Source organism: Stegodyphus dumicola, chromosome 2, assembly GCF_044657685.1.
Source record: "Stegodyphus dumicola isolate Sdum_Otavi_A_Nest chromosome 2, ASM4465768v1".
Lineage (NCBI taxonomy): Eukaryota > Metazoa > Arthropoda > Arachnida > Araneae > Eresidae > Stegodyphus > Stegodyphus dumicola.
The window spans coordinates 227,932,060-227,953,641 of record NC_140769.1 but is presented as its reverse complement, the minus strand read 5'-3'; the positions used below and the strand labels follow the sequence as shown (position 1 = coordinate 227,953,641).

General features: G+C 29.8%; 1 protein-coding gene across 8 annotated transcripts in view; it reads left to right on the top strand.

Annotated features, from left to right (window-relative positions):
- LOC118187069 (uncharacterized) overlaps positions 1–21,582 on the top strand; it is a 102,556-nt gene that overhangs the window by 23,616 nt on the left and 57,358 nt on the right. For all 8 annotated transcript variants that reach the window (XM_085811844.1, XM_085811846.1, XM_085811849.1 and 5 more), the window contains 7 exons: positions 722–936; positions 1,071–1,197; positions 2,094–2,282; positions 5,337–5,408; positions 10,387–10,503; positions 10,615–10,724; positions 20,096–20,165. In XM_085811844.1, the coding sequence (XP_085667970.1) occupies positions 722–936; positions 1,071–1,197; positions 2,094–2,282; positions 5,337–5,408; positions 10,387–10,503; positions 10,615–10,724; positions 20,096–20,165 (900 nt within the window). The remainder of the gene's footprint in view (positions 1–721; positions 937–1,070; positions 1,198–2,093; positions 2,283–5,336; positions 5,409–10,386; positions 10,504–10,614; positions 10,725–20,095; positions 20,166–21,582) is intronic.

The following is a 21,582-nucleotide window of genomic DNA, read 5'->3' as shown; positions in this document are numbered from 1 at the left end:
ATCAATTAAATCAGAAAAATGTGATAAGGTAATCTATTTTCGCTTTTCCTTTACACAACAAAATTATCGCGTGGCTTTTCAGTATAAAGAGCTTTCATTAATATCTCTTTACTCAGAGAGAAAGGTCATAGAAAGTACCAAATATATATATCATGCTTTTACTAACTGTTTATTTTATAGAATTAACTGCAGATATTAAACTGTTTATATTGATAGAGATATATATACAGGAAAAATATGATTAAGTCTTCTCTTTTGATCTGGTTTCAGCACATTCTTTTGTCTAATTTCTGTCCTTCCCTCCCATCTTCCAGATTCCCAGATCCCACTTTAAAACTTATGTAATTCACATTTTCTCTGGATTTTATCAAGTTCTTTAGTAATTAACTTAATCACGATTTTTTTCTAGCTATTGCTTAATTTATGAAAATCAGTATCTACTAGATTGGATTAAATATGCTAGTTTGTATAGAAGTACTACATATCAGTCATTTACAATGATCAAAAAGTATTTTGAAACTGAACTTTCAGTTCTGAAAAAGTTAGGACACATTCATGTGTCATGGATAAATAAAGTCATATTTTGTTATTCATTTATTATTTTTCTTTTACTTATGTGAAATCAGTTCATTTAAGAATGACATCATTATTGTGTCATTTAGAAAAATTTATCTCTCATTTAAAACAAATGGATATTTAATTTTTATTCTTTTTCTTGCAGTCAGTCGAACCTGACCCTGGCGATACTATGTCTGATGGCTTGCCTATTAAGGATCCTGAAGACATTATGTTAGATTTGGTATCTTTGGATTCAAATTCTTTTAGTGATGAAGTACAAAATATATCTGACATTCATTTACGTTCAGTCAAGCAAGATATGACATTGCTAAAAGTTCATTTTATGTCATTAAAAACATCATCACATTTTCTTCATAGGTAAATTAGTCCATCTTTTATTTTATGTAATTTCTGAATGTGCAAAGTTATGATGTTTTTCCTTTCAGAGAATCATGTATCCTGTAGAAGATGTGTTATAGTAACCTAGACATAAATATGTATGTATTTTCTAGATTCTGCTATATACTAGCAGGTGAAGAATCATCTGTCAGGGATCTTCTCAATAAAGTTGATGAATCTATTAAAGAATTTCCTTTTGTGTTTGAAGATTTGGAATGTTCATTGACTTTGGTAGAGAATGTGAGTTGTTTTTTGTTTCTTTAACAGTGAGATTTCTCTCAGAAATGGTATCGGTAAAAATATATTTACGAGTACCCCTTGGTGATTTGCGATTTTTGGCAGTAGATGGATACTGGGTTTGTGCAGCTCTTCAACTTGTTATTTTGGCTTTGTGTACTGTGATTTTTGGCACAAAAATTGCTGCTGCACAAAGCCAAAATAACAAGACAAAGAATTTCACAAACTTTGTATCCGTGTACACAACGACCTATTTTCACTTAAAAAAACATCAGAGAATTGCACACTCCCTTGACTTTATCCTCGTTGAAGAAATTATCTGTATAAAATATCAGCAGTTATTAAGTACTTTAAAATTAACAAACATTTGAACTTTAAATTGCTATTAATTTTTCAGACATGTTCTGTTCATTTTAAGAGAACATGGTACAGATTTCATTTTCTTTAAGGAGCATAGAGCATTTCTGTAAAACTAATGTAATCTGAGATTGAAGTTTATATTATTTTAAAGCTGAATGCTTCTTTCACATCTGTTATTAAATAAGTTTCATTTTATTTGTAATAAATTTCATGTTAATAATTTCTGTATGCAGTAGGTAATTTTAAAAAGTATTGTTTTTTCCCTCCCATTATTAAGATATAACAATAAATATTTTTTATATGATAATATTAATAAATATTTTATAACAATAAATATTTTAATATGTCATTTCAAGTAATAATATAAGTCAGATGCTAGTCTCTTAAATTCTTAGTGTGACTTTAATCTTCTCTGTGGAGCATCAAAGAAATTTTGCATGATACTATTTACAACTTCATTATTCGCTAAATGTTATGTTAATTATGAATGTTTAATTTAAAAAAAGATTTGCACATTAATTTTAATTTCTTTTATTAAGGAACTAAATGAGAGCCGTAAGAAAGATGAATTCAACAAGTTGATTACAAATAAAGACTATTTATTGTCTAAAATCTTGGAATCTTATGCAAAGTTGGTGACATGCCTGGAGACCTCTCTTGGTAAACAGAATACTGCAGATCTTTCTAAATTAGAAACAGAGCTAGAATATTTAAAGAAAACATTACAGGTAAAACCTACATTGCTTGTAGTCTTCTGAATTGTTTTTTTTTTTTTTTTTTTTTTTTTTTTTTTTTTTTTTTTTTTCTTTTTGTAGCAAGCTGAAACTATACACTATATTTAACCCTATGAGTGCCATGACTGGTTTTGTCTGGTTATGAGATTTTTTGTCACTATGAATATAAGTTTATAAAAATTGAGACTAAAATAAGTAAATATACAAATTTAGCCAATAAAGGCCGGTTAAAGGCTTCATGGCAGATCAAAAAACCTGTGCTGCTTAGAGGGTTAAGGAAGACAAAATATTTTTTTTTATAGTGCTTCACTGTTATTGAAAAAATAAATATAAATATGATTACACAAATAAAAATAATTCCAAAGGCTTTCAGATTTTATATTATGCGCAAAGGGCATTTTTTCAAATTCACACACACATACACATTTCGAGAGCATTTTCATTAATCCCTTTTTGGGCTAAAATATTTAAAAACATCATATCTTTAGAATTTCCAATAGACAGAAATGAAAAAATGCCTATGAAATTCTTGACATGCTTTTTTCATATGTATTTTTAACCCTTTCTGGACGGCACCCTAAACTTGTGTTCTGTCGCTATGAGATGGAGTGCTGAACTTTCGAGATGTCTCCACAGGATGGCGGGTGCTCTCTCACTAAGCTTAATTTTGCCAAAAAATTGAGCAAAAATACATTTTTCAAGTATTACATTTTGATGAATTATAGGATTAAATACATGTAATTTTTGCAGCTGTAATCGTATATATAAGCAATGAAAGAGGAATTTTAAAACAAACTTTCAGTGTTTGTTAAACTAGAATTAAAATATTTAAAATAAAGCAACAAACCTACACAGTCACATCCACACATACATGTACACATTTATAATGAAACTTAAAAATTATTTTTCTGTGTGATATATTCTGAAGCATAAGTCAACACAGAATCCTACCTTACAATCCTTGCACTCAAAGTAAGATTTTTTTCTCAAAGCTCACTTCCTCTGCATAGCTTGAGTGCAAATAATTTAGCCTCTTTCATTTTCTCTTTCTTCCTTTCTGAAAGATGAAATAGCACCAGTGCAGCTAATGCTGATATTCTCATTCTCTTTATGACATGACCGTCTCTGTAATTTGTTCGATTACTTGTAATCAAAACTGAAGTAATGGTCTTTTCATACCAGATTTACATCATATAAAACATTGTAATATAGAGGAGCTTCAAAATTAATTTCTTATACCATTTGAAAGATTTTCTGCAAGATGGACAGTGAATAGTGATTGCATCTCTAATATTCACTCCTTCCATATTTCTTGTTGTACAGCAGTATACAGTTTGGTTTCTCAATACTTTCTCCTGTTTTGTAATTTTGTTTATTGCTAAAGCCACTGACATCTTTGCTACTCAGATCTTCTTGTAATAAAGCTGTATCCAAACTTAATCAGCTTTGGATGAATATTGCTTTCATTTTGATATCTTAAAATTGGGAATAAATAAATAAATACATAAAATAGAAATGAAAAATCTGAAAGGTTTCAGATTTTAAATTACGCCCAAAGGGGTGTTTTTTAAATATTTTGTGTATTACATTTTTTTTATAAAATATCATGTTCTACGTTCTTCGTACTCAAACCATAAAATGCAGTTCAACAGCAATATTGCAAAATAATTTTAAAATGAGCATATCTTTAGAATTTCTGATACATAGTCTCGTGCACTGGAGATAAAAATATTTTTTCTGTGCAACGTTGTCATTCCTCGCTTTGAAATCCATGAGTTTGTTAATAAAAAATTTGTTAAGGTTTTACAAAATATGAAATCGATAATAAAACAAATTCCAAATTTCAAATTTGGGCTTTCAGATGCCCATATTCGCAGGAGAATTACATTATTCAAAATTTGATGTATCTAGGTATTGTTGTTTTATCACAATGCGAGAAACATACCTACATTTATGCAGATTCTTCATTATTTATTTTCTTTAAATATAATACAGGGCAATAATATTTGGTGGCAACAATTTGAAAAGTGAAACAATGCTTGTAGTGGATCAATGCAAAATGCCAAAACAAAATTAATAGTCTTTCTGGGCAAATTGCCTTTTTGGAATTTAAAAATAAATAAATAAATAAATAAAAGACTGAAAATTTTACCTTCAAAAGAAAAAATACTCTGCTCTACATATGAAAAGAAGAAACTAAATAAAAACTGCATTAATGTGAGATACTCCTTCTTCAGAAAGCCACTCAAAAGAAACATAAATAAAAACTCACATGTATACTCAGCACATGTGTTAACAGTAACGAATCCCATTATCTAGCTTTCGGAATCAAATGAAACAATCCAAGGTCAAGGCTCAGGCAGCACATTTGTATACTTTTGCACATTCCCAGCAATTGGTACCATAGACATAGGTTGCCATCTGTTAGAATTAAAAATATTTACATTTCATTCCATGTGATTGTCACGTATACATTACAGCCATCTAGCTAGGCACTAATCATCTGAGACATGGATGTCACACCTGCCATTTAGATGAACCAAATACTACTATGGCATGTATGACACACCCATCGCTAAAGGGTTAAATAAACTTTCTAGTGTATTTTATTCGAAAGATTATAATTTGTAAAATGATATTAAAAATATTTTCTACATTTTTTGAAGACATCATGTTTTTAAACTTAAGTTTTAAATTAGTCTAACATTTTAAGTTAATAAGATTTAATACTTATGAATAATATACTTAAACACAGCTCATAGTATATCTTTTAAAATAATATCATAGTTATTAATTTTCCCTTTCATTGCAATGTTGATTGGCATTTTTTAAATTTTGCATTTTAAATAAAAACACTTAATATTTCATATTTGCTTTTTTATTGTAATATTGAACATTTAAAAATAATTCAGAAATTCTCAGTTCATATTCTTATAAGAGTTGTACATTTCTTACATAAATTTTAATATGAATTAAAATTAATGGTCTTTATTTTCTATTTTGTTTGCTTATTGTTATTATTCATAGTTACTTATGTTTATTTTGTAGCATGCTGAAAGAAAAAATGTTTCTCAAGAAGCTATTATAAAAGATCTGGAGAGAAGGATATCAGTTTTTCAGGCAGGTTCCATTCATATTGGTGTAATATTGGTTAACTGTTGTGCATAATAATTACAGTGTATTTTTGCCTTATAGCCATTGTTAAATATACCTAGAATAATAATTATGAGTTGGTATGAAAATTTTGTGGACTCGAATTTGCACTTATAATTTCATAAGAATTTTACAGCTGTCAGAGTTGCCAACTTTCCCAATTTAGGTAGGAGATTCCTGATTTCTGGCCATACTCCTGCCAGCCCGATTTACAGTATACTTCTCCTGACTGTTATTCTTAAAATTTCTCACAATTTTTATACAGCTTGGCTTAATACATTGTTATTCTGGGTGTGTGAGAGCATATGTGTCCAAAAACGTTGTGTTTCAGTTGTCCAGTAAGCATTACCTTTCAAAAATTTCACACGGATTACTTTTCTTCTATTATTTCATCAAGGAAATGTAATATGTTTGTTGTGTGTACTGTTTGTCTTTGTGATTTCGCATGGTAAAAGGGCTGATGTTCTTAAACATGCACTTGCACAGTGACACAAGGACCACATGAGTTATATTGAAAAAAGCAAGAAATTAAATTTTTCTGTGGAAACAAAGAACCAAAAAGTAATTGATGTAGAATGCTTGTTTTTTCCAACAGCAAAATTGCTAAGAAATACTCAAGTGCAAGGACAAAAATGGCTGAAAGTTTTAAAGAAATAGGTGTGAAAAATAAATTTTCAATTACTGATTGCATTAAAACAGCTCCATTCTTCCTCTCTACAGAAGTTTGTAATTTTCTAATTAGAGGGTTATCCCTTAAAATTGTATAATTTTTAGACTAATAGCTTTTTAACCTATTTATTTTATTGTACATTTGCCTAACTAGGCTTTCGTGTTTAATTTTTTTGTTGTTTAATAACATGTTTTGCATTTACAATTTAAATTACAGCTCGTCAATAACCTTTTAGCTTTTTTATTTTTATTGTACCTTTGCATAACTGAGCTTACTTGTGTAGGTTTTTCTTGTTTAATAGTCAGTTTTACATTTTCAATTTAAATTATGGCACGTCGGGAAAAGAGCGATATCATTGAGACTTTATTAATTTAGAAGTCAAACAACAAAAATCAGCGTTATATTTTCAAATTTTCACAGGACTAGTTTCGATGGTTTTACCCAGGGATAAATAGAAGGGCTAGCTCATTTCTTTGTTCGACTCCTCGCCGACGCGAGCCTAATGGGGGGACGTAACAGGCAATAATCTGACGTCACTGTGATGCCACCTGTCCTGATTTCCCGCGTTTAAAACAGTAGTTTCATAGCTGCGAGACGATTTTCTAGAGGTTGCATATCCCAAATTAATTTTAATAATATATATATCTGTTTTCTAATAATGTATATATTTAAAATAATTTATATATATGGATTTTAATCAGTTTTTATTTTAAATTCTTTATAGTAAAGTATCGTTTACGTAATATGGCTTTTTGCGCTGCAGTAACGTGCCGTAGCACTTAGAGAAGTATGAAAGGATGAGATATTTTATTTCATGGGACAAAAGGATCCAAATGAGAGTTTGCTTTTGACGAAAGAATGGATACACAAATGTCAAAGAGAAGATTCTATTAATGTGAAGAGCGGAAAAATCTGCAGCGAACATTTTCTATGCAGTGTTTATGAAGATGATATGAAAAATCGCTTGTTTGGATAGCCACAAAAAGAAACTGTTGAAATAGAATGCTGTGCCGAAAGTAAATTATGATGACAATAATAAATCGAAATTGATGATGACAATAATAAATCAAATTTGAATGATTTTGAAATAAAACTCACAAATGAAAATGTAGATCTTCCTGAATGTTTAAGGATAAACAAGAATGCATTGATAATTTGAAGAACAAAATAATATCCTTAGAAAATTGTATTAAATTGTATTAAAGTATTGAAAAATAGAGAAAAGAAAAATTTTAGAATGTTTGTTCAGCGACAAAGATGGTGGACGACATCTAGACAGAAATTGGTATCAGAAATTAAAATCTCAAATAACGAACTTTTGGGGGGGGGAGCACAAATCGGAGAATTTGGAAAAATGTCTGAAGCCTATTTTTATAAAGACGCAGATTAATGCATTACTGAAAAAGAAGAAAAAAATCAGGTGGACTAGTGAAAATATTTCACGTTGCATTGTCATAAGAGCTCTGTCATCTTAAAGCCATGATTTTCGGAAAGAAAAAAAATTAAGAAAAAAATTGGAATATCTTTACCTAGTATTATCAAATTAAAGAAATGGTGTTTATTTTATTTTTTAGTGTTTTCTAAATTTTAGTGTAGTCCAAGAATTCAAAGTAATGTTCTTACTCTAAAGAAGGAAAAAGGCGAATATTTGTATTCTGTAGAAAAAATATGCGTTCTCAGTTTCGACGAAATGCATATAGATTGAAAACTCTGCTATGACTCTAAACTGGACTAAGTTGGTTCTTTTCAAAATGTGCAGTTTGTTTTAATCAGAGGTCTCATTTCGCGCTCTGCCTAAAATTAATGAGAAACCGCGTTTTAGATAGAGGATTTGTTTCAGAAGATGTAACTGTTTTAAATTTTGATATAATTAAAGAGGTTTTAAATAGAGATTGAGAAGAAATCAAATTGTATCACAAACTAAAAACAAATTATTTAATGGTGAAGGGAAATGAGAGACAAAAAGTCGCTCCAGAGAAAACATTATTTTCAAAAAGTACCGCAAAAGGTATACTCTACCACACAGGAAATCAGAAAGCATCTGACTTCTATGAGTAAATCGATAATATCTTCGGTATCATGAATAGTACCAAAATAGTACCAACAAGAATAACAAGTATTTAACAAACTAATTTTGTTAAGTACTTGTTAAAGTTATTCTTGTTGTATCCTTTGTAACTAATTATTGATTAGATTTTGTACTAGATTAGCATTCTAGCTAAAATATAATAGTATAAAACATCAAAGTAATTGGCATAAAAAACCTGCTTCCTTTACTCACACTTTTGAAAAATTAAATAACTGTTTTAGGTACTCTGAATAATGCTATTTTGTCAAAATTAAGGTAACAATCTTATATACATTTATTTAATTGTAATATAGGTATAAGTATAAATTACAAAATTATTTAAAAAATATCTATTATATTGAATCGGAAGAGAATTATAACAATGTAAAATTTACAATTAGGCAAAAAATCAAACGTAGGTTATCAGAAATGTTGCCATATATGTCATATATGTTTAAACCTATGTCGATGTAAAGTTGTTTTTTGAGTAAATTTAAATAGCTGCTATTATAGTTATCTTAGAAGCAGTATAAAAATTCTCTCAGTTAGCATACAAATAAAGAAATGATTAGAAATAAATGTGCATTAAATAAAAAAAACCTGCAAATAAAAATTTTAAAAAATTCACGGAACTTTATGTTAAAAGAGTAGCACATTTTATCTATTATTTTAAAATTGAGTAAGCATTATTAAATTTTTTAATGGTTCAGTCTAAAATGCATAAAGCAGTAACATTGCCTCTTCCAAATTATAGCTATCTTTCACACACAGCTCATTTTAAACGCTGGTTCGAAAACGTTAATTTCCAAGCTGTGAATTATATTGGCGCGCTCAGTGTCATCATGGCTACGTCATCACTTCTCACTTTCTGCTTCAGGGGGAAAAGCTGTATGAGCTAGCCCTTCTCTTCTAAGTCCTGGGTTTTACCGAACCATCATCCTCAGCTGCAAAAGCACAAATGAACGAGAAAAGATATAATGATTAGATAAGATAAGAAAGCCTGTACAGGAGATAAGCCACTGGCACCATCTGTTGAGGAAACCAGAATTAAAACATAATTTCTTTAAAGGCTGAAGCCAAAGATGGATTGGAATTAGGGTCATTAACTAGAACAGAAAAATAAGTTTATAATTAGAAAACTTGGATAAAGTTACAAAAATTAGCAAGATTTGACACCTAGTGCAGTTTAATTGGAAAATTGAAAGGTGTTGATGGAATTTTAAAGTACAGTGAACTGGGTAGAATAATATTGGCCATCCTGGACAACAAGGATTCAATTTAGATGTAATATTATTAGACCCATTAGAAAATTGAAACTTCAGGTTGAAGTTGTAGATCTAATGGAGAAATTCTCTAAAAATTCTACAGGATTTAGAAATTCTGATGTACACTTAGCCTGTGAAGCTAAGTACTCAGTTTTATCAACCAAATATAATATACATAACTGGCTTACTTTTGATTGGTGCTTTCTCTGGTGACATAAATCCAACTGAACTAAATGATTTTGCTGCCTGTATTAACTGGCTACGTTCCTTGCATAATCACTGAATTCCCCCTCCTCCCCCCAAAAAAATTCCAATGTGGAAAACTTTATTTTTCAGGATTCTGTGACTGCCATCTTATTATTAGGCAAGCATTTTTTTACTTTTCCATTTATTTCATATACAAATTCCCTTTTTATTTATTCCTGATCTTCTCCCTTCTTTCCTTAGGGATGTAATTTCAGGATATTTTTAATGCCAAGTCTTTTTTAAAGGACTGTTTCAAAGTTATTGGGGTGTTCTGCACATTTGAAATCAGTTCAGGGTCAATTGCAGGCCACCAAGTTTGTTGCAAGTGCTTATGCTATATTCCATGAATGTTAAGGAGGATTTTGGATTATATCTATGCTTTCCTTGAGCTGTTTTGAATCATGTTTGCTGTAAGAGCATCTCAAGCTGAAATACAGCTTCAAGTTTTTCTGTTCACTTGGTTTATTTATTTAAAGAGATTTCTGGGAACTCAGAGCATTTAGCAGTATACAAATTTCTTGATTTCAGCATTAAGGAAAGTTAAAAAAAATATCATATTTTCATTTCTAGTTCTTTTGATTTACCTGAATTTCAAGTTTTAAATTTACTTTTTTTAAAAATTGCAATCTAATTAAAACATGGATGGATAAAATCTCGGTTAAAGTTTTTTAATATGTATGATTTCATTTTTTTCAGAGTAAAAATAGTGCCTTAGAAAGTTACAAAGCAACTCTTGAAGAAGCTAGATCTGAACTCCAGAAACAGTTGTCTCATAAGGAAACTCAAATTAAGTATCTCACAACTGAACTTGCTGTAAGTTTAATGTAATTCTCTTCTTATTTTTGATTATATTTTTGTATTTTGTTTATGCATAATCCATTCTATGAGTAGCAGTATTTGCTAAAATAAATTATTAATTTTTAGCAAACATCTAAAAAGAAAGACAATGCTGATAATGAAAGGTTAATTGAAATAATAGAAGAAATTCAAGTTAAAGCTCAAGATGAAAAAACAGCTCTGAAAAAAGCTGTGAAGTATATATATTTTATATTTAATAAATTTTTGCAGGTACATAGTTTAAGTAAATGGCTTTGAAAGTGTTTATTAAAATATATTTAACTATATGCTTAATATATAAAAAAATAAATTATTTGTAAAAACAAAACTCTAGGTACACTACACAAAAGAGGGGGCAGTTATATATCTTCTGTTCTACTGGTTCCGATTGACGAAATTCAAATTGTGCTTTTCATGTCTCAAAAGTGTGACTTAGGATATATATTAGATTTATACATAGTATTGTTCTAACATAGGTATTTTGACAAAAAATCGGACTTTTTCAGAAACAGCATACCAATTTTTTTTTTCTGTATTTCGATTCTACGACTCAAATTGTGCCTAAATATTAAATTTTGTAAAATTTGGTGTGAAATTTAATGGAGAAATTCAAAAATTTATCTTGCCAAATTTTTTTCAGTTTGTGCCAACAATAATTCACTTGCCAAATATCTTAATATATGGCAACCTATTTTCCTTTCTCTTCCATTGTGCAGTAGCGGAAAGAAAGTCACATGGTTCCTACCTTTTTAAATGTGCAAGAGCAGGAAAAAAGTGATATAGTTCGATACTTTTCCGTTTTGCCGGCGCAAATCTCGCCCAAGCAGACTTTATTGCCAACAGCACACAGTATACACATAAAAAATGTTAACAACTGTTAGTTCTAAGAATTTTTTATTTTGAAGGCATAAACATTATAATATCGTTTAAAATTTTGTAAAAAGACATTAATTTAAGAATTTACGATGCTTTCATGAACATCCTGATTCAGCAGTTCATAACATGTGACCCCAAGTGATCTTATCTCATGTAAACTATGCTACAAAAATTTAATTCTTTTAATAATTATCTACATTAATTTCAAGTTAAATCTTAATGTGGAATAGAAATTTAAATGCAAGAATAATTTAATTCGTACGAAGAGCTTGTTCAGGAATTATGTAAAACCACAGTGCTGTACTTAGCTAGTGTATTCTCATTAGGATTGATGAATTTAACCCTTTACTTTGCCTTTTGTATATTTTTGCCTTCGGGTGAGCTGCGTGATTGCATCCTAATTGACTTAATTACCGCAAATAGCCTTAGAACATAAAATTGAACTATCTGGTAAAAATTCTATGTAATTGTGTACCATTATTGAAAGAAACATTCAGTCTGATAAGAAATGGCTGCGACTTATTTTGAAAAAGAGGCACAAAAATTTACCAGCGAGGATATTCCATTTGGCATCGGTTGTACCATATTTTTTGACTTTATCGCCTGCTCCGGCAAAATGGAAATCTTTCCTACTTTCAGATAATTTTAACAAAGTGCCTAAACCACATTTGACATTATTATTGCTTTTAACAAATATGCCAAATTTCAAAATGCACATATATATAAATTCGCGTATACCTTCGGAAATTTTTAATAAAAAAGTGTAATTTTTTGCAGTTGTATGCTTAACAATACATCTACTTTATCATGATTGTGAAAGTTTTAAAGATTATAATTCAAAAATTTTTTTGAAAAATTTATAAAAATTATTTAAAAATAAATCATAAAAATTGGACGAATTTTATTTGGAATGAACCTAAATTTTGAAATGTGAAAGGAAGAATCAAATAAGTTTAATAAAAAAAGAGATATAATATCTTATAAAAGGAATAAGTTAATCTATTGTCGCACTTAATTTATTATTGCCATTAAATCACATTGTTTAGTGAAAGCTTTTGTTTGGTGAATATGATCCATGAAAAAGTACATAAGCACCAGGATCCAAAAACACATTGTTTTCCTCAAACTTCCATAAAAATCTTCCTCATTTAAACTAATTTCAGGTAATACTGATTTTTTTTTTTTTTTTTTTTTTTTTTTTTTTTTTTTAAGTGAAGATGGCTTAGCCATTGAAGATTCCATCAATGTCATCTGAAATATTTCTTTATAAAAATGACATAATTTTTTCCTTGCCTGGTAATGTCTTATTTGTTTGCACATCATTTTTGACAATAATTTATTTTACTCTTAGCACATTTTTCACAAGATAAATTAAAATATTTCTCTTAATTTTTTCAATTAATAATTAGCATAATTAAAAAATTAATGATGACTGTTTCATGTATGAAGACTGTGAGTATTAATGTTACTGTGGTTTATTGCAAGGAAGGCCAATTTGCTTATTGTTGTTTTGTTTTTACATATAAAAATTGGTCATAAGCAACAAGTTCTTAAAATGTTTTCCCGATTGATTGGGAGGATAAATGCAGAAATTAAGTATAAAACAGACTTAAATGATATTAATAATAAATTGTGTTTGTGCTATTATGATGTGTTTATCATCAATTGCATAAGCAGAATTTTGCTTTAATATAATGAGTGTTTCATGTATTGTAATATTTTATTAGTTAACAAATAATTAAAAAAAATATTTTCTTCTTTCTTCTCTTTCTGACTGTATTTTATTATGTTATATGTTGTATTTCAATTATGTATATGATATTGTGTTGTTTTGAAAGAAAAACAATTGTATACTTTAATTCATAAAAATATCAATTAAAGTTTTTCTGGAGGGGGAGAGATTGTAATATTTTATTATTTAAAAAATAATTATATTTATTGTCCTTGATGTTGGATTGGCAACACCATATTTGTGTCATATATCCACTGCTGAGCAATGTCAGAAAATGTTTAAAAAATGTTATTCTGAAAGTTTTACCAGTACTAGATGTATGAAAAATTTATAAAGAAAGAAACTGTAATAGTAAGCTGGAATGTGATGCTGCAACAGGTAGAATTGTATTTAAATTATCTATCTTCGTGAATTGCGAATAAAATTTATGTTTTACTAAGAAGCTCATCTGTTATTTCTTTAAAAACTGCAAAATACGTTACAGTCTTATTATATTGGAGGTTGCACTGAGATACTGGAAATTAGGAGTGTAATTCTCAATTTTGATGGTGCTGCTCTCCTAATCTCAGAAAGCTGCTAAAATTTGGAAAATAAGTTTGTTTCATTAATGAATTAAATCCTCATTCAACTCCTACTGAATTGGAGTACCAGTTGCACCAAGTTTGTTTATTCAACAAGGAATCTCAGAAGACTGAAGTTTTAATGCCAGTTATTGAAGCGGATCATTCAAAGGTCATTTTCTGTGTTTGTATAATTTGTATTACTGCAAAGAACTGTCATAACAGGATACTGCTGATCTGTGAAGAAAAGATTAACTTTTGGTTCTCTTAAAAAAGTGTTTATTGAATTTTAATATTTTGTTTCAGAATTCTAGTTAAATCGTGTAAGTTTTTGTTTAAAATAACTGACACTAAAAATATTCAGCCTAAAATTATAATTGATATTTGTGCTAAAGAAATATTTAAAATTTATTTAAGCTTTATTGTTATTTGTATAAACTTTTTTGTTTATTGGAATAGTTGAATTTTTTATGTTGATAGTTGATATGTGGAAGCCATCCTGACATTTATTTAATAAATAAGAAGTAACGTCAAACTGATGTAGTGTGATTTTATTGTATTGCCAAACTGGCAAAAGTCTTTTCTTAGCTCTCACCATCCAGGCATGTGTTAGATAATAACATCATCCCAACGTATTGCGCTAAATTATATTGCCAAACTGGCAAAAATTATTTTTGCAATTGCCAACCAGACATGGAGATAGATAGTAAAATCATCAAACTGACGTGGGTATAATTCCATTGTGTTGCCAAACTGGCAAAGGTGTTTATACTTTTATCACAATTTAAAGTGGTAAAAGAAAATGTGTTGTTAGTGAATATGAAAATAGATAAAAATGGGAATTAATTAATTATTGTTTCTGAAAAATATAGAGATCAAATAAAGTCATTATGTCATGATTGCACTTCTTGACATTTAAGCGTTGTCAAGACTAAAGATAGATTAACAAGATACTTTTACTGGCCTAACTGGTAAAAGACTGGTATAAAGAAAATAACTGGTATAAAGAACTGGTATAAAGAAATAAAAGAGTATTTTAAAACTTGTGATCCATGTCAAAGAGTGGGAAAATCTAATGATACAGCAAAAACTTTTTCACTTTAGTACCAATTATTGCAGAAGTATTTTCAAAAATTAACTTTGACCATGCGATCCTTTACCGATAACAGCAAATGGCAATAGATATTTAATCACAGCTATTTTTTTAGCTTCACAATATATGGATGCTGTACCTGTTCCTAATATTGGCACAACATCAGTAATTGAAGCCATGCTACGAATAGTTAGTAGAATGGGTTTCCCAAAAGAAATACAAGCTGATCAAGGTGCTTTCTTCATGAGCAATCTAGCCATTGAATTATTTGGAATAAAAGTAACTATAAATTCAATACACCATCCGCAAAGCAATTTGCAGTAGGATTTCACTGAACAGTCAAATGAATTTTAAAAGTCTTTTGTATGGAAGCAGCCCCTGAGTGGGAGAAGCAAGTTCCTGCAGCTCTATTTGCTTTAAGAACAATAATTCACAAGAGTACAGGATTTACACCTGCAGAATTAGTATATGACTGTTATCTTAGAACACTGGTAACATTATTAAATAAACAATGGATGAACCCTGAAGACGAAAGAAATAATGCTGTTTAATATGATTTCCAATTGATAAATCAGTTAAAAAGATGCAAAGAGCTGGCTACAGAGAAAATGCTGGAAATGCAAACCAAAAGAAAAGTGTGGTACGATCGTAAAACTATCAAAAGAGAATTCTTTGAAGGAGATTTAGTATTAGCTGTATCAACGAGTAAACCAAATGGACTAGCAATTGAATGAAAAGGTCGTGGGAAGGTTGAGAAGAAATGATCCGAAACTGATTATGTTATGAATTTCGAAGGAAAAAAAGATCATTATCAATCTACCATGTTAAAATGTTAAAATGTTATCATATAGCAGAATCGGTTAATCTTATGATTACAGAAGATCAATCTGAAAATGATGACATGGAGCAGAATTTCCCAACAATTGACTTTGAACCCACATTGTTTGATTTTGAGGAAATTAAAGGAAACAGTTCCTTGAATGATAAGCTAAATGAACAAAAAATTCAAGAATTGCATGATCTACTTTTGAAATTTTCAAACATCTTCTCTAATGAGTCTGGAAAAACGATTTAATAATGCATGATATTCAAGTGACAGAAAACACATCGATCCACTGTAAACCATACAGAATTTCTCCTAGAGAAACAGATATGTTAAAGACAGAAATTGATAAAATGCTTCAACGTCAAATAATTGATTTAGGAGATTCAGATTACACAAAAAATGCACCATGTTCATTTAGCAAAATGATGGTCGAAAATCATGGGTTGTGAACACTTAGCTGTTCCATATTTAGGTGGTGTGGTAATCTTTTCAAACACATGGGTAGAACATCTAAGTCATCTGAAAGCCGTTTCGACAAAAATATAAAGGACGCTAGTTTAACCATTAAACCTATAAAATGTAAATTTGCTCAAGATAAAGTAAAGTATCTAGGATGTATTGTAGGTCATGGTATAAGAATGCCATGTGAAGTCAAAGTAAAAGCTCTTTATTCATTTTCCTGTCCCATCCACAAAAACTGTTGCAAAAAACCTATACTACACGCACCTGATTTCAATAAGGATTTTCTTTTGCAAACTGATGCTTCAAACTCTGGTATGTGTGTTATTTTATCTCTGAAATATGAATGAGACAATAAACATCCATTATTATACCTCAGTAAGAAGTTTACAGAAACTGAAAAAAGTACTTTGTCACAGAAAAGGAATGCACTGCCATAATATTCACTGTAAAAAAATTGCAATGTTATTTAAACAGGCATACTAAATTCCTCATCATGATAAATAATGCAAGTCTAAATCCGTGACTTATGAGATGGGCACTAGTATTACAACCCTTCAATTACACTGTCATTCATGGAAGTCGTAAAAACCATAAAAATATAGACATATTAAGTCGTACTCCCTGGCCTGATTAACCCTTTGGCCTATAACTATGAGTCTGACTCTTGGTAAAGAATTTGTGCCATAAACAAAAGTCATGAGTCTGACTCGTAATGAGGAATTTGTCCATAAAATGCCGCATATTTTTATTAGAACAAGCAATTGGAGTTATTCTACATTGAATATTTTTCCTTTGATTGTAACGTCGGTATTTTGTTTTTTTCAGTTATTTCTGATGGAACTGGGTGGTTTGTTAATTCTCTATAAAGCTTCATTACATTCATATGTTTCAAATATAATTTCATATAAAAAATTAAAATACTCTTATGCTCATCATGCCAAACTATTATACCCATCATGCAATTATTTTTGTCAACTGATCAGTTGGTTATGATTACACCCTAGATGTCTTAAAATTACTATTTGTACCTAAACATTGTTTATTATTTCACAATTCCTTTCATTACACTGAAATATATATATGTCATGAAAGTATAGATTTTGCTACGGTTCAGGTACACGGCTGAACAGTTGAATAGCACGGCGCGCGATCGACTTTCTTGTTTACTGTAGCTCACGCAATTGACAGATATTGTGTAGGCCAAAGGGTTAAAGAATTTGTTTCTCTATATAGATAAAAAAAAATTTTTTTTTTTCTTCTCTTTCTGACTCTGTGTTATTATGGTATATTGTTGTACAATACAAAGTCCGAAATCCAGACTTCGACGATTCCGGATTTGGGATTTTTCCGGATGTTAGATCATCAGTTTAAATCTAGTAAGGTGACATGTAGAAATTATAAAATTAAAAATATGAAATCGTGATTTATGAAATAATGAAGTATTTATGATCTAAATGGTATCAAAATTTACAAAGAAAAACTTCATAAGTATTTGTTTACCTTATTAAAGATTTCATTCAATGTAAGTTTGTTTAAGTTGCTTTGTTTTTTGTGCTAATACTGTAAGGTATTTCTCCCACTTCCCTAGCATGCCTTTGTGGTGTAACGGTAGCACACTGGGCCGGTATTCCAGAGGTCCATGGTTCGATTCCCGGCGAAGGGGGTTGCATATTTTTCATCTTTTTTGCTTCCAATTAACCTAATGACTCTACAAGTGGCACCCGAACTAAAAGGGTTGTGGATGATGATTCTCCGCACCTAGTGTATTTGGCGACTAGGTCCCCTAAAAACCTAGTCGCCCTTTAAAAAAGGGAGTATATAAGGTATTTCTCCCACTTCCCTAGCGTGCCTTCGTGGTGTAACGGAAGCACGCTGGACTGGTATTCCAGAGGTCCGTGGTTCGATTCCTGGCAAAGGCGGTTGCATATTTTTCATCTTTTCTGCTTACAATTTACCTAATGACTCTACAATACTTTCTCTTTAATTCTGTAGATAGACATAATCTTTTATTTAGTTACATTGTTGAAGTCCCGTAACTGCTGTTTCGAGGATTTTGACTAACCTGTCAATCGAAATTTTCTTGTTTTTAAGTAACTTCTCTGTCAATTTGTTCACTATAGGTAGTGATATTTTCTGGATCTAGAACCATACTACAGATTTCGCCATTCATTAATTGATTGATGATTGAGAAGCACTGTCATCCCAATGAAAAACTTCTTTTATATCATCTTCATTTATTACCGCTTCTCCATATTTCTTTACAAAATCCATTAATTGGAAGATTTCACCTTTGTTTTGTGAAATCCGAAAACCTTTAAAATTCATGCCTCTCATCATCAAATTTAGCTCTTCTTCACTATACATATTTGACTTTGCATCCTGAGCTTGGCAACTAACGACAAGTTGTTCCATTAAATTTTATCTTTCTTCTTTTGCGCACTGAGACAGTTAAGCCTGAATTGTATTAGTTTAGTTATTTATTATATTTATGTCTATTTCTCCTACATGCTTAAGGCTTATCAGAGTTCTGAATAAATAAATTCCCACATATACTTAAGCCTTATTAAGGGCCTGCACTAGATATCTTACCTCCTGATGCAGTCTCTGTGGGTCCTAAACTCTGGCAGATTTCCTCACATAATTGCAAAACTATGAGATGTACTATAGAATTTTTATTGAAATTTATTGGTTTCTCTGTCTGTGATGAATGTATTTTTAATTTTTGGTATTAGTTTTTTTAAGGAAGTATTAATTTGAATTGATATAATCCTTTAAGTTTTCATCTGGACATTTCATCAGTGGCTAAGTGAATATGAAATTTAACTTTGGTAACATGCTTCCTAACAAATGACCTAGTTGGCATATTTCATATGTGTAACATAAGGTATTTTCATGTAGAAATACATCCCTCATAAAGCAGATAGCCTTCACATCCTAGGCACCTTAAAATGTGGTGACATGCGAATGAGAGAAACTTTGTGATTCATTTTTCGTTTGAAATGCTAATTTCAGTGGCTAAAAATGATAAGCCTGAGATATGTTTAAAAACCTGACACTTAAACTGTTGGATCAAAAATACTCTTGCTGAACCTTTTAACTGTCATGTTATTTTGATGATTTGGGTGCGTAAATTGTCATTTTTTTTTATTTCAAAAATGAAATGTTTGCCTCGTAATAAAAAATTTAAAAAATACTGTGCACTTTGAACTTTAACCTCTATTCTTTGAAACCTTCAATAAAGTGCTGCCATCTGTTAATTTGAAGCCGAAATAAACATCTCACAATATATATTCGGGTATAACAACATGTTTCACTCAAAAAAAAAAAAAAAAAAAAATCAAGTAAAATTTGGGCGTGACATTTTAAAATACCAGTGCTATGCCCGAGATTATTTCGAGCATGACAGTTAAAAGGTTAATTAGCATGCATCTTCAAAATAAGCAACCAGCCATCCTTTGTCCTTTGGACTTAAAACATTTTGTAATGAACAAATAGCTTTTACAGTTTGCTGATTTTCATGCAGTGTATGATCATGATTTTTGCTCATTGAATCTAAGTATTAAATAGTTAAAAAATTCTAAGTATTATAATATTTAAAAAAGATTAATTTTGAAAAAGGTGAAAAATAATTGATTTTTCAAATTCACAGATGAATTCATTTTTTTATTTAACTCAAATATTAAATATTATGTTACTGTTTTATATTCTATTTCAGTCTTAGCCTTGTTTCAGTTTCAGTATTTACTTTATGTTGCCAATTAATTTTTCCAGACTGTCTGATTCAAGTTTTTCCGATATTTAATTTTTATTAATTTTATTTTTATTATAATTAATTTTATATTATTTGTAGTTAAATATTTAGTGATATTTATCATTTTTGCATCAGTATCATTTAACATTAAAGTAAGAGAAATGTATTGGTTATTTTGATTACTGATTAATATTAATTTAAGGGAAAAAAGTTTTTAATTCTGGAAAAATAAGCTTTTTTTTTTCTTCCTTTCTCTTATGCATTTCAGATTCCAGAAAAGGAGAGCCGATCAATTGGAAGAGACATTGAAAAATTTGAAAACTGATTTAAAAGAAAAAGTATGTATGAGTAATTGCTTTTTTAAATGTCTTGAAGATTTATTTGTTGTTTTTAGTAAGCAGACTTTAAATCCTGCCAAACTACATTTTGAATAATTCTTCTCTTTATTAAATAAGTATGCAAAACTCTATATTGGATTAATTTATAAAGAAATTATAGAATTGCTTCCCTACAATTCAACTTGCTGTTTTGAACAGTTTATTTAAATTGCATGATTTTATGTTCTATGGCAAGACATGGCCAAACTGCGACTTGCTGCCACCTTATGTGCGGCTTGCGAACTACTTGTGATACTTTGCCATCTGAAATATGACTTGTTTTGAGTAAATATAGTTTCATTTTTACTACAAATGGAATTTGAAATAGTAATCATGCAGTGTCACCTTTTTTTTATTAATCGCTAATTTAATTTCTGATATTATGTACGTAAAAATTTGATAGATTTCAAACTGTCTATTGCTGGTTTATCGTGAGAGCAACAAATAGGCAAAATTACAAATAATTCCATTTTTGGTAATTACTATTCTGGTTATGTTACTTTTTGAACAGATAATGGTAATCAAAATAAATACACTAATACAATGTTAGTCTAAAATGGAATGCTAATATTTTTATTTAATTACTCTTCCTAATATTTTTCTGTCAAGTTAATTTTACTTCAGGCAGTATCTGCTTACATTCCTGTGTGATCCATTTGTTCACAACAGTTGTGATCTATCTGGAAGATTACCAAGGAATTATTACGGAAGACAGAGTTTCATGTGGGAAGAGTATTCATTAAGCATATTATTGTGAATGGTCATGAAATCTGTGAAGCAATTGCATAAAGATGCCTGACTTGCTTATGGATAGGAACTTAGTTTTGAAGGAGCTCCACAAAAAATTGAGACAAGTCTCCTAATCAAATAAGAAGCTGAAGGTTCACTCCATCAGAAATAAAATCCTTGTAAAATTCTTCCACAGAATAAAAGAGCTCTATATGGATTGCAAGGTATTGCAAGGTGAAACAGGTTTCTTCAACAGTTACTCATGCCATTCAAGGACTGAATAAAAGTAGTACCCTACAATAAATAGCAATCCACATAGAGCTCTTTTAATCTGTGGAAGAATTTTACAAGGATTTTATTTTTGATGGAGTGAATCTTCATCCTCTTATTTGATTAGGAGACTTGTTTCAATTTTCTGCGGAGCTCCTTCAAAACTAATTTCCTATCCCTAAGCAAGTCAGGCATTTTTATGCAATTGCTTCACAGATTCGCAATCATTCACAATAATATGCTTAATGAATACTCTTCCCACATGAAACTCTTATCTTTCATAATAATTCCTTAGTAATCCTAAGCAGAGATTATAATTTATTTCACCAATGATTGTGTATGCTGAAATATTTGAAGCTGTGGGGAGAATCACTGGTTT